This window comes from Simochromis diagramma, unplaced genomic scaffold (assembly GCF_900408965.1).
Source record: "Simochromis diagramma unplaced genomic scaffold, fSimDia1.1 OVJJ01000644.1, whole genome shotgun sequence".
In the NCBI taxonomy this organism is placed as follows: Eukaryota; Metazoa; Chordata; class Actinopteri; order Cichliformes; family Cichlidae; genus Simochromis; species Simochromis diagramma.
Genome location: NW_024387201.1, coordinates 778,182 through 789,616, shown reverse-complemented (window position 1 = coordinate 789,616; position 11,435 = coordinate 778,182). Strand labels below are relative to the sequence as shown.

At 42.3% G+C, this 11,435-nt stretch overlaps 1 protein-coding gene and 1 pseudogene across 1 annotated transcript; both read left to right on the top strand.

The window, feature by feature from the left end:
• The first annotated feature begins 836 nt into the window (after window positions 1-836).
• Window positions 837-2,341, top strand: LOC120745983. Its single transcript, XM_040051217.1, has 2 exons — window positions 837-2,280; window positions 2,324-2,341. Exons 1-2 carry the CDS (start codon window positions 1,333-1,335, stop codon window positions 2,339-2,341), a joined length of 966 nt encoding a protein of 321 aa, XP_039907151.1. The 5' UTR covers window positions 837-1,332.
• LOC120745995 lies at window positions 2,332-5,544 on the top strand (annotated as a pseudogene).
• The last annotated feature ends 5,891 nt before the right edge of the window (window positions 5,545-11,435 follow it).

Below are 11,435 nucleotides of genomic sequence, written 5' to 3'. Positions count from 1 at the left end.
AGCATCCGGCAGAGCTAGTTCCGTGTAGAGTGTAAACTCTTCTTTCCATGTTTTCCACGCTTTAGACAGGTTCACTGAATCCATACTCCACTGTGCGGGTGGCTTCAATCCATCCATCGTAGACGCCGCTGCGCTCTTCTCGTCAGCGTCTCACCTGCTGTCCTGAGCCGTTAGCACCTCCGAAGCTAACTAGCCTAGCTAGACGCGTTGATACCGTCCGCTCAATCTGTTGTCTTCAAAGCGTGGTGTGGATCACTCTAGACCCCGCTGCCACCATGTTTCATCTTGTTCTCTCTATAAACTTCACAAGATGCTCGGTTGAACTTTCCCTCCTCCGAGGTAAACTTTTATTAAACTCTTAATAAACAGTCATGAGTCTCTGGTTCTCACCTTCCGGTGTTACACTCTCAAGACTCCGAGTGGAACACACAGGTAAATGCAATTCCCATTGCTACAGTTACTCAGAAGGGACATAGTGGTATAGTACCCTATACCAGGCGGAGAGTGTGCTCCCCCTTTAAGGCAGGCATGATAATTTGTGTGTGTGTTTTTTGTACCAGCAGACTTGCCATAGTACCTCACCAGTGAAAAACAGTCCTTTAGCCAAACTGTCGTCTGTTCCACTTTTTGTTCACTTTTTCTTGCTGAGCCTGAGAGAGCACATGCCTGTAAGTAGTTGCTATTTGTTTTGTAAGCTTTCCAGCGTTAGTTTTGTGTAGCAGTTTAGAGTTTTGTGTGAGAAACTTTCTTTTGTGAGGAAAAACGACTGTTGTAAAGAAAATGCAATTACAGCAGAAATGTAATATTTTATTTTTGTTTCTGTACCAGTTTTACAGGGTGTGGTATCGCAAGAAATAAGTGGTTATATAAATATATGAGTATACATAATAGTTATTATTCATAGATACCTACATCCTAAGTTCCTGTTATTCTTCTGAAAGAAACAGAATGAATGTGTTGTTACAATGGTAATGCCAGGAGAGGCAGTATTAGTTCTGTGTTACATTAATGTGTAAGGAAGTGGAAGAAGTGTGTGTCCTGTAGGAGGCAGTAGGAAAATGGATGCTCATGTTCTGTACATGCCCTGAAAGTAAGGTTCAGTAAACCAGTGCAACGATACTCCGGTGTAAGGCTCAGTTATTGTATTTTTATTTTTTGAAGATGCAACATCTTTTTGGCGACGAGGACGTTTAGGGGGAAGGAGTTTGGGCGATCGGACTGAAAGGAAAGAGAAGAAAATAAAGTGATGGAATCGGCTACAGGTTTGGCTAGCTTTTCAAAGAATGCAAAAGTTTTCGGCTGGAAATAGAAGGCAGTGACCTCGAAGCGGAAATGGCTACAATTGGCATGCTAGTAGCGTTCGATCCAAAGAATCAGACTTGGGATGAGTATACGGAAATACTCGAGCAGTTTTTCGCAGCTAACGGGATCGACGATGCAGAGAAACAAAGAGCGATATTAATAAGTGTCGTCGGAGCAGCGACGTACAGCTTGATGCGAAACCTTCTCAGCCCGGCCAAGCCCAAAGACAAAACCTTCCAAGAGCTGGTGCTTCTGATGAAAAATCACTTCGATCCGAAGCCCAGTGAAATTGTGCAAAGGTATAAGTTCGACTCTCGCTCCCGCAAGCCGAATGAAACCGTCATGGAATATGTAGCGGAGCTGCGTCGCCTGGCACAGGATTGTAACTATGGCAACACGTTACAACAGATGTTGAGAGATAGGATCGTCTGCGGAATTAAGGATGACCGAATTCAGAGACGTCTCTTGTCAGAAATAGATCTCACTTTTGACAAAGCTCTGTCAATTGCAGTAGCCATGGAGACTGCAAATAAAAATGCACAGGATCTGCAGACCTCAGGGGCGTCACCAAAATGTTTCAGTCTCGCTAGAGGACAACAGGAGAGTCGTACCTTTAAAGCAGAAAATAAAGAGTGTTATCGTTGCAAAGGAACCAAGCACACAGCAGCAGACTGTAAGTACAAACAAGAAAAATGTCATGCTTGTGGTAAAATGGGACACATAGCTAGAGCTTGTAAAAGCAAGACTAAACTGAACCAGAAAAAGTATGGATCGACATATGTAAAGAAAGAAAAAAAGCAGAGTTCACACTACAGTACTCACAATGTGGGCGAAAAAGCAGATAGCAACAAAACTGATAGCTCTGAAGATGACTCTTTCATGTTGAACTGTGTCAAGTGCAGTCAAGGGCACAACAGAAAACTGTTCAAGTTAGGGCGTGGCAGTGCGGTACACTTAAGAAGAGTAGACCCCTACACCGTGGATATGCAAATTGATGGGAAAAAGGTGAACTTTGAAATAGACACTGGATGTTGCCTAACAGTTATGAACGAAGCAACATTCAGAGAAACAGGGAAAGACAGCAAGCCCCCCAGCCTACAGCCCATCAAAATCAAGCTCGAAACTTATACAGGGGATCCTGTTAAGGTGATTGGTGCAACACGAGTCAGCGTCAAATACAAGCAGCAGAAAAAACATCTGCCCCTGGTGGTGGTTGAAGGCGACGGCCCCAGCTTGCTAGGTCGAGCTTGGCTCGAGGAAATTCAATTGGACTGGGGTGAAGTGAAAAACAGTCCTAACAACAGAAAGCTGCACCAAGTCAAAACAACAGAAAAAACACTTCAGCAAGTGTTAAGTAAACATGAGAATGTGTTCAAAGAGGAGTTGGGCACCCTGAAAGGAATGAAAGCTGCTATTCATGTGAAAAGTGATGCCACCCCACGCTTCTTCCGTCCACGTACTGTCCCCTTTGCTATGCGAGCAAAAGTCGACGAGGAAATAGACCGACTGTTGAAAGAAGGCATCATCTCGCCAGTGAAATATGCTGAATGGGCGGCACCAGTAGTGCCACTCCTGAAGCCCACAGGGACAATAAGACTGTGTGGGGATTACAAGCTTACTGTAAATACCGTGGCTTCACTGGAGCAGTACCCCATACCCAGAATGGAGGACTTGTTTGCCACACTGTCCGGGGGTAAGCAGTTCTCAAAATTAGACATGAGCCACGCTTACCAGCAAATCCTCTTGGATGACAAATCGAAAAAGTACGTGACAGTAAACACATCTCGGGGGCTGTTCACGTATAACAGATTGCCTTTTGGAGTGGCCTCTGCTCCAGCAATATTCCAGAGGACCATGGAAAGTCTTTTGAAGGGGATACCTCATGTAGCAGTGTATTTAGATGACATCTTAGTGACTGGAGTGGATGAACTAAGCCATCTACAGAACCTGGAGGAGGTGTTGACCCGGTTGGAGGAAGCTGGATTGAGGTTAAAGAGGTGCAAGTGTGCCTTCATGCAAGAGAAAGTGGAGTACTTGGGGCACATAGTGGACGCCCAGGGGCTCCACCCAGTGGAAAAGAAAGTTAAAGCAATCATGGACGCACCTACCCCCACAAATATCACTGAACTGAAAGCATACTTAGGTTTGCTAAATTACTACAACAAATTCCTTCCAAACCTGGCAACCCTGTTGGCACCCTTACATGAACTTTTGAGACACGAGGTACGGTGGACATGGCAAAAGAGACAAGAGGAAGCATTCCAGAAATCTAAGAACCTGTTGAACTCAGCAGAGGTGTTAGTTCATTATTCTGCTGACCGTGAGTTGGTTCTCTCATGTGATGCATCCCCATATGGCGTAGGCGCCGTATTGTCACATAAGATGGAGGATGGAAGCAAGAGACCTTTGGGGTTCATGTCACGCACACTCTCTCCTGCTGAGAGAAAAGTATTCTCAGCTTGACAAAGAAGGTCTAGCTGTGATATTTGGCATCAAGAAATTTCACAAATACTTGTATGGCCGAGTTTTCACGATTTACACAGATCATAAACCCCTAATCTCATTGTTCAATGAAAAGAAGCCTATACCTCAGATGGGCTCACCAAGAGTACAAAGATGGGCCGTGACATTGAGTGCTTACGAGTACAACATCAGGTACAAGCCAGGAAAACATCATGAAAACACGGATGCGCTCAGCCGGTTGCCGGTCCCAGACTCAGCACCTGAGCAAGAGATGGCTGAGCAGGTTTTGATGATGGATGTACTGGATGACACATTAGTGGACACTGCACAGATCAAACGATGGACAGCTAAGGATGTCTTGTTGTCGCAAGTCCACGAGTACACCTTAAAAGGCTGGCCAACTGAGACCGACACCTGTTTAAAGCCGTATCGACAGAGAAAGCTGGAACTGAGTGTGAGGGATGGTTGCGTGCTCTGGGGAGCCCGAGTAATTATTCCCACCAAAGGCCGAGACAAAATATTGAAACTCCTGCACCAGACTCATACAGGCATGTCGAAGATGAAAGGCTTGGCAAGGTCATATGTATGGTGGCCAGGGATGGATGAGAACATTGAAAGAGAAGTGCAGGCATGTGAGGAGTGTCAGAAACACTCCAAGGCACCACCTACTGCACCATTACACCCTTGGGAGTGGCCGGAGTCACCATGGTCCAGAATCCATGTGGACTATGCAGGGCCTTTCCTCGGGGAGATGTTTCTAATCATTGTGGATGCTCATTCCAAGTGGATGGACATTTACCCTGTGAAATCCTCTACATCACAGGTAACTATAGAGAAACTGCGCCAGAGTTTCAGTGTGTTTGGACTACCTAAAATGTTAGTTTCAGACAACGGAACATGTTTCACAAGTGCTGAATTTGAGTCATTCATGAAGCAGAATGGAATTGACCATGTAAGATCAGCACCTTTCCACCCTTCTTCAAATGGGCTGGCTGAGAGGGCGGTCCAGACCTTTAAGGAGGGGATGAAGAAAGTCAAAGGTGATACCTTACAAACCAGACTGTCCCGATTTCTGTTCAGTTATCGCATCACACCGCATGCCACTACTGGTTTATCACCTGCAGAGTTGATGATGTCACGGAGACTCAGATCAGTTTTGGACTTGCTCATGCCTGATGTGAAAACAAAAGTGCAGCACAAACAATTGAAACAGAAAGAAAATCATGACACCAAGAAAAGACTGAGAAGTTTCACACCAGGAGACAAGGTCTTCATCAGAAACTACTCCTATGGCCCGAAGTGGATTCCCGCAGTCATTGTGAGAGCATCGGGTCCAGTGTCTTACATTGTTACCATAGGATCAGGTCAAACTGTGAAGCGGCACGTGGATCAGGTGAGAGCAAGAGTGGCTGACACTGTTCCCAGTACACCAGACAGGGAGGTGGAGCCATTGCTTGACAAAGAAGCAGTGCCTGAGTGCTGCTTGCCATCAGAGTTGAACACATCGCCACAACCTCCGGCAATGGAGTTGCCTTATGCTCCGGAGACTCCGGCTCCCGGAGACTCCTCAGTGACACCCGTGTTGCGACGTTCCCAGAGAGAGAGACGTCCACCAGAGACTTTAAAGGACTTTGTTAGGTAGAGTGAGATCTTCCAGAAATAGAGCAACAATGCACTCTGATCTCACAGGAAGGACGTACCTTCCTAGTTAGAAAAAAAAAAGAGAAACATGGAAACCTATGTACAGTTGTATGGTTGTATGGTTACCTTAATTACATGTTGATTGCTTGTTAAGCATTCTTGAGATAAACAGTTATTTTGTAAGTCAAGGGAGTTGTTGACTTAAGGGGGGAGGAGATGTGGTATCGCAAGAAATAAGTGGTTATATAAATATATGAGTATACATAATAGTTATTATTCATAGATACCTACATCCTAAGTTCCTGTTATTCTTCTGAAAGAAACAGAATGAATGTGTTGTTACAATGGTAATGCCAGGAGAGGCAGTATTAGTTCTGTGTTACATTAATGTGTAAGGAAGTGGAAGAAGTGTGTGTCCTGTAGGAGGCAGTAGGAAAATGGATGCTCATGTTCTGTACATGCCCTGAAAGTAAGGTTCAGTAAACCAGTGCAACGATACTCCGGTGTAAGGCTCAGTTATTGTATTTTTATTTTTTGAAGATGCAACACAGGGCTTCAACAGTAAACATCTAAAATGTATCCGCTGACTCCCAGGTGTTTATTGTGGACCTGTTAGTTATCTGCCAAGCTAGAAACCAGCTAGAAACCGGAGCCGCTGGTCCTTTACATCGAAAGGAGCCACCTGACAAGGATGAAAAAACAGTGAATCTGCCTTCACAAACGGCAGCACCCGTACCGTACCATCTATACCAGGTGCCCAGCCCTCCCTGACTCTTTCTGGACATGCACTAATCAGATTCCCCATCTATCCCACAGCTGACACATTTCATGTTTTTGAATGTGACATTAATGGTGTAATCAAAGTGTCATCAATCCTAAATTTGAAAGCCAGATTTAAGATCTCCATATTGTCCTTGAGAATCATTAGAAGTTGCCTTCTAAACAATACTACATGTTTTAAGTGTGGAAATTTGCAACCTAAAGGGAACATTTTTATGGAAGATAGGAGTTGACAACTTCTCCAAAAGGTTGTTTTTGATGAACGGTGGAACATTGGAGATCGTGACTTTCTTTACAGGATTTAATAGCGAGAGAAGAGAAATGAGTGTATCCTTAATCGCTACATCACTCTCAACAACCTCATAGACTTTGTCTACACAAAGATGAGCACTGCATTATTGATTCAGGAGGCTGATTTTACACTGCTATACCCAACTAAGTCACACACAAACTGCATTTCTCCACCGAGCAGCTGACAGCCAGCACCAGCTTATCAGCATGCCGGCCAGTCAACTGCTCCGAAACAGAATTCTGTACCACCACCATGCTGACCAGCAAAGGTAACAGTTAAACAAAGAAAGCCTCAGCCCACCCTGCCAACACCACCTAGTAACCCTCCACACAACAGAAAAAAACTAAAACCACACAACAAAGAGAAAGTTTGACACAATGCACTCATGCTGCACCACACTCCTCAACTCACTCACCACACCCACTCAGAGAGAGAGAGAGAGAGAGAGAGAATGTGAATAAAGACTGAATGAAAACACTAAACACTAAAAGTGATGATTGTGAATACCCAGTATTTAGATGATCTATTGATCTTAAAGACAGAAGTCTGCTGGTAGGTTTATTTAGTAGAAAAGAAAGAGAAAGAAAATTTCAAAAGAAAGGAGGAGAGAATTCTTTCTTTCGAAAGAGTTGTGATGCTGCAGTGTTAATTATGTGCAGAGACGCTTACTTCAACCATTTTGGTTATTTCCTCCTTCCACAAAGAAATGTAAAGTAATTACAATTCCTGGTGAGCAGTGTGTGCGTGGGAAGATAGCAGGACTGTGTATGTACATGTGAGAGAGAGTGTATGTATGTGTGCATTTCACACAAACATGCACATACGCTTTGCAATTAATTTCTGTGATTTTCTACCAGTCTCTTTACAGGCTTTTTAAATGTCATTCGCTGCTATGATTGACATGCAAATTTGTGGCTGGCAGAGGGGCTAAATGGGAAAGCAGGTTGAGTGAACCAGATAAGGGCATTGTTTCCCAGCTATAGGCTTAGAGAGGCAGAGCATGGGTTCACTAGGTTTAACTCCTGCTGTGTCACTGACAATACATAAGGGCTGGACACATCACATTGCGTGTTGGCATTTAATTTAATTGCTCAGTGTCTGATCAGAGTTCCTCCCAGTTTCAGTCAACAAATTAATGGCTTGCATTCAGTTGAACCTGCAGAGAAACCTTCACTGATTTAAACCTTATTGCTATAAAAGGCATGTCTGCAAATGTTGTGGCTCTTGCTCACTATTATTTTTAACCTTTTATTTTGATTTGATCACACTTGTACGGCAAAGAGGAAAGTTGGAGTGCAGTGACAAATGACATCATCACAATATGGCAAGAAACAGCTTTGCAACAGGCTTTTTTCACATTATCAGTGTTTCATCTAGAAAGCAGGCAAGAGCAAGAGGCAGCAGCAGGGGTCAGAGACAAAAACCTGTGTTCGTGTGGAATGGGTTAGAGCATCCATCAGCATGTGCATGAAGGCATCGAAAGGCTTGCATCATGTACGATTTAATTCTGGTTTAAAATGCATAGAAGATGTATTTTGTCATTGCTTCTGATTTACCCTTAGGTTGCAATTGAATCCTCAGTTAAACTAAGAGGAGCGACCCATAAGTATCTACATGTACATGGTAGCCATAACAAGCAAGCCCACAACCACTTTCTCTTTCACTGGAAAATCCAAAATCATTGAGCAGAAGCCATGACCATCACAGTACGATGAGGGATATTAAATTCTGATGAACCATTGATTCAGTTCCTTAACTGAATCAGAGTACCGATGAGAGTTACCTTTAATAAGGACTCAACATAATGTAAAAGCAGCTATTTAGTAACAACTGGCAATACAGCAAGAAAGTATCTGTTTAAAATAAATAAATATTCCAATCACACTAAAGCCAGCAAAGAAAACATGCCAGTAAACTATTGTGTTTTTATTTACTGTGGATGAGGCAGACCACAGAGATCCAGTTTACACAAGTGAAGTGACAGCTTCACCTTTTGATTTATTAGCTGCATTTTGTTAATATTAGCTCTGTCATCAGTTAAAAGGTTAACTGGAGCTGTGGAGAAAAAAATCCTAGTTGTTATTCTGCTAATGAGTGTGCATGCAGTGGTTTAAGAAAAGCAGCCCCAACGCAATGTATAGTTAAGTTCGTATGTTTTGGGGAATTATACATTTTTATGGTTTTGTGTCTGAGGAAGATCACAACAGATTTTAAATCCACTGACTTTACATTCAAAGTTTGCAGTTTAAAGGGTTTAACATTGTGTTGACTGTTTCCCTTTCTCAGATGTTAACCCTCAAAAATTATTAGTTCAAATATTTATTACAAATTTAAAGGTAACTTTAAGGTTTTAGCCTGTACATGCGGCCAGTGGTAAGAATGCTCATTTTATACAATATTTAAACCAATTAGTATTTATTAATTATAGTGATAGGGGAGTGCACTGTGTTATCCATTACTTTATTCATTACTGCCTATAGAGAGCAATTTGCTACACTACTTGTTACATGACGTTGGGATTTCTCCACAACACAGCCTGAATAATTGCTACTTAACAATATAGAAGGTGTACTTTTATTGGTCCCCGTGGGGAAAATCCCTCTCTGCATTTAACCCATTCACTCAGTGAAGCAGTGGGCAGCCATTGGGCGCCCGGGGAGCAGTGTGTAGGGACGGTACCTTGCTCAGGGGTACCTCAGGGTAGCTGTTCAGGGGAATCGAACCCCCGACCTTCCGATCATGGGGCCGCCACTCTACCTACTGAGCTATCCCTGCCCTTAAATATTTTTTTGTATATATACAATATATATAATATATACAAATATATTTGTACCACTATTTATTAAAACCAAACTCTTCATATAGCTTAATTAGCATCTGCACGTCCTAATAATGATGCAAGATATACAGATGATATTTCTTTTAGTAGCCTTTTTAAGTATTACTACAGAGTGGGTAAAGAACATCCCAAAGAGCACATCCCAGAAACATGGGGACTTTTACTGTAGAAAGATGTAATAGTACATATGATCATACACACTTTATCCCTGATGTTATTACTTGATGAAAATCAACCTTTGACCTCTAGGTTGGGCTTGGCACACTGTTTGATCATCGATCGCAATTTAGTAGCACTTCGCATACATCAAGATCAAAATGAAGTGTAGCTATAACTGTTATCCTACACTAACCCAGTGATTTCCACATTAGAGCCTGCTATTCAGAGCATTAACTGAACAAGGCAAAAATGAAGTCTAACATTTTTAAAACTTACATTGTGGAACTTTATTTCCTTCCAGAAGTTAACAGTTGGCTTTTTGTACCACTATTTATAAAGAGACTGAGAGCAATGATGAGCGTTCTGTCCTATAATTTTCATGGCTGTCTGCTCCACTTTTAGCATCCTCAGTACACCAAAGGCAGAGCAAAACAGAACTTATACACATGTGTGCTATGGAGACAAATTTAATTTCATATCTGCAACTTCAAATGGAAGATATGAAGGTTCATACACATTTCATTATCTGAGAAGGGGTGCCCTCTATAAATAAATGAAAATCCAAGAGGGAATATGACCAGCATCTGGATAGAATATCATCCTTTTCCCCCTGACCTCAAGCTTCTTCTCCTGAACTGATACACATAAATAGTTATGAACATGCATTTTTATTCTCAATATTGTCACACTTATTCATTGTCAGACATTATACTTATCACCAGACAACAGCAGCTGATTATAAGCTAACATTGCTCAAGCTACAACAGTTAACCACTATAGAGATTGAAAATGTGACGTCATTCAGGGGTAAAACCGCAAAGGATTCTGGGAACTCGTGGCAAGAGGTACTAGCGCACACAGGCTTTCAATTGAAATCAGTCACACAGCGATAAAAAAACCCCACAAAAAATGGCAAGAAGCTGTTGTATTATTAACTGCAATAGCCGGTCACATGACAGCCACAGGAAGCCGACGGGTAAAGAGATCGGTTGTTATCTGATTACGTCGTTGAAGAGAAATTGTTCGAGCCATGTTTCCGAAGTAACAAAGAGCCATGGATGGCCTGGATTGCAGCCATTCAAAGACCAAATATAACGTCTCAGAACACTCCAGCTCACAGGTTAGTCTGCTCCAAGCATTCCCATAAAGGTCAGTCTGCTGTTGTAGTTAATGCGTCATTTTTCTTAACATAATTGGTGATATAGGTTACAAGCAAGTCTGGCGCTGAACAGAAATGGTCGCGCTATGCTCCTTTGTTTATTGTGCATAAATAGTGAATTGTCCTGACACAATATTGTGTTTCGCTTCTGTTATTATGGTACATTGACAAAAACATATACTTTTATTCACAGGATAAAACAATTTTTTGTATCACTAATTGTCCAGTGCGATTACAGCATACAGTATTATTGTCACTGCTACATTTCTGTAATGAACCAGAAATTATTTCCATTACTAATTAATTACCGTTGAGCTCAAAGGTCCTATTAATAAACGGTTAACGAATGTGTATTTATGACGACGATTTGTGAGACTGGTAAACTTACCTTTGTTCGTACGATGGTCTTTCGTTCTACACGGTGCATTTCGAGGTCCTGTACCCATCCGTCGGTAAACTGTACCTGGGCTTGTTGCAGTGACCTGAAGTTACTAAACTTCACGAGTGTATGCACTCACTCCAAGAACCGTATAATTATAAATATGAGCGTGGTGAAAGTTGGGCAGCACGCTAACGTATTTTGTCCACTCTGTGTGCTCGTAAGGGTCTAAACCTTTCACTCCTTTGATTTTTTCCTCGTATCTTTTCTTTGCCTTTTCATCAAGTCTGTCTTTGTAGGGACCGGCATTGTACACGTTTTGTACATAACTTTTTGGGGGGACAAAGAAAAAGCAAGAAGGTATTGGAACCAGAGAATGAACGTTTTGCGGTGCTGCAAATGCTTGTGTTTGATGCATTGC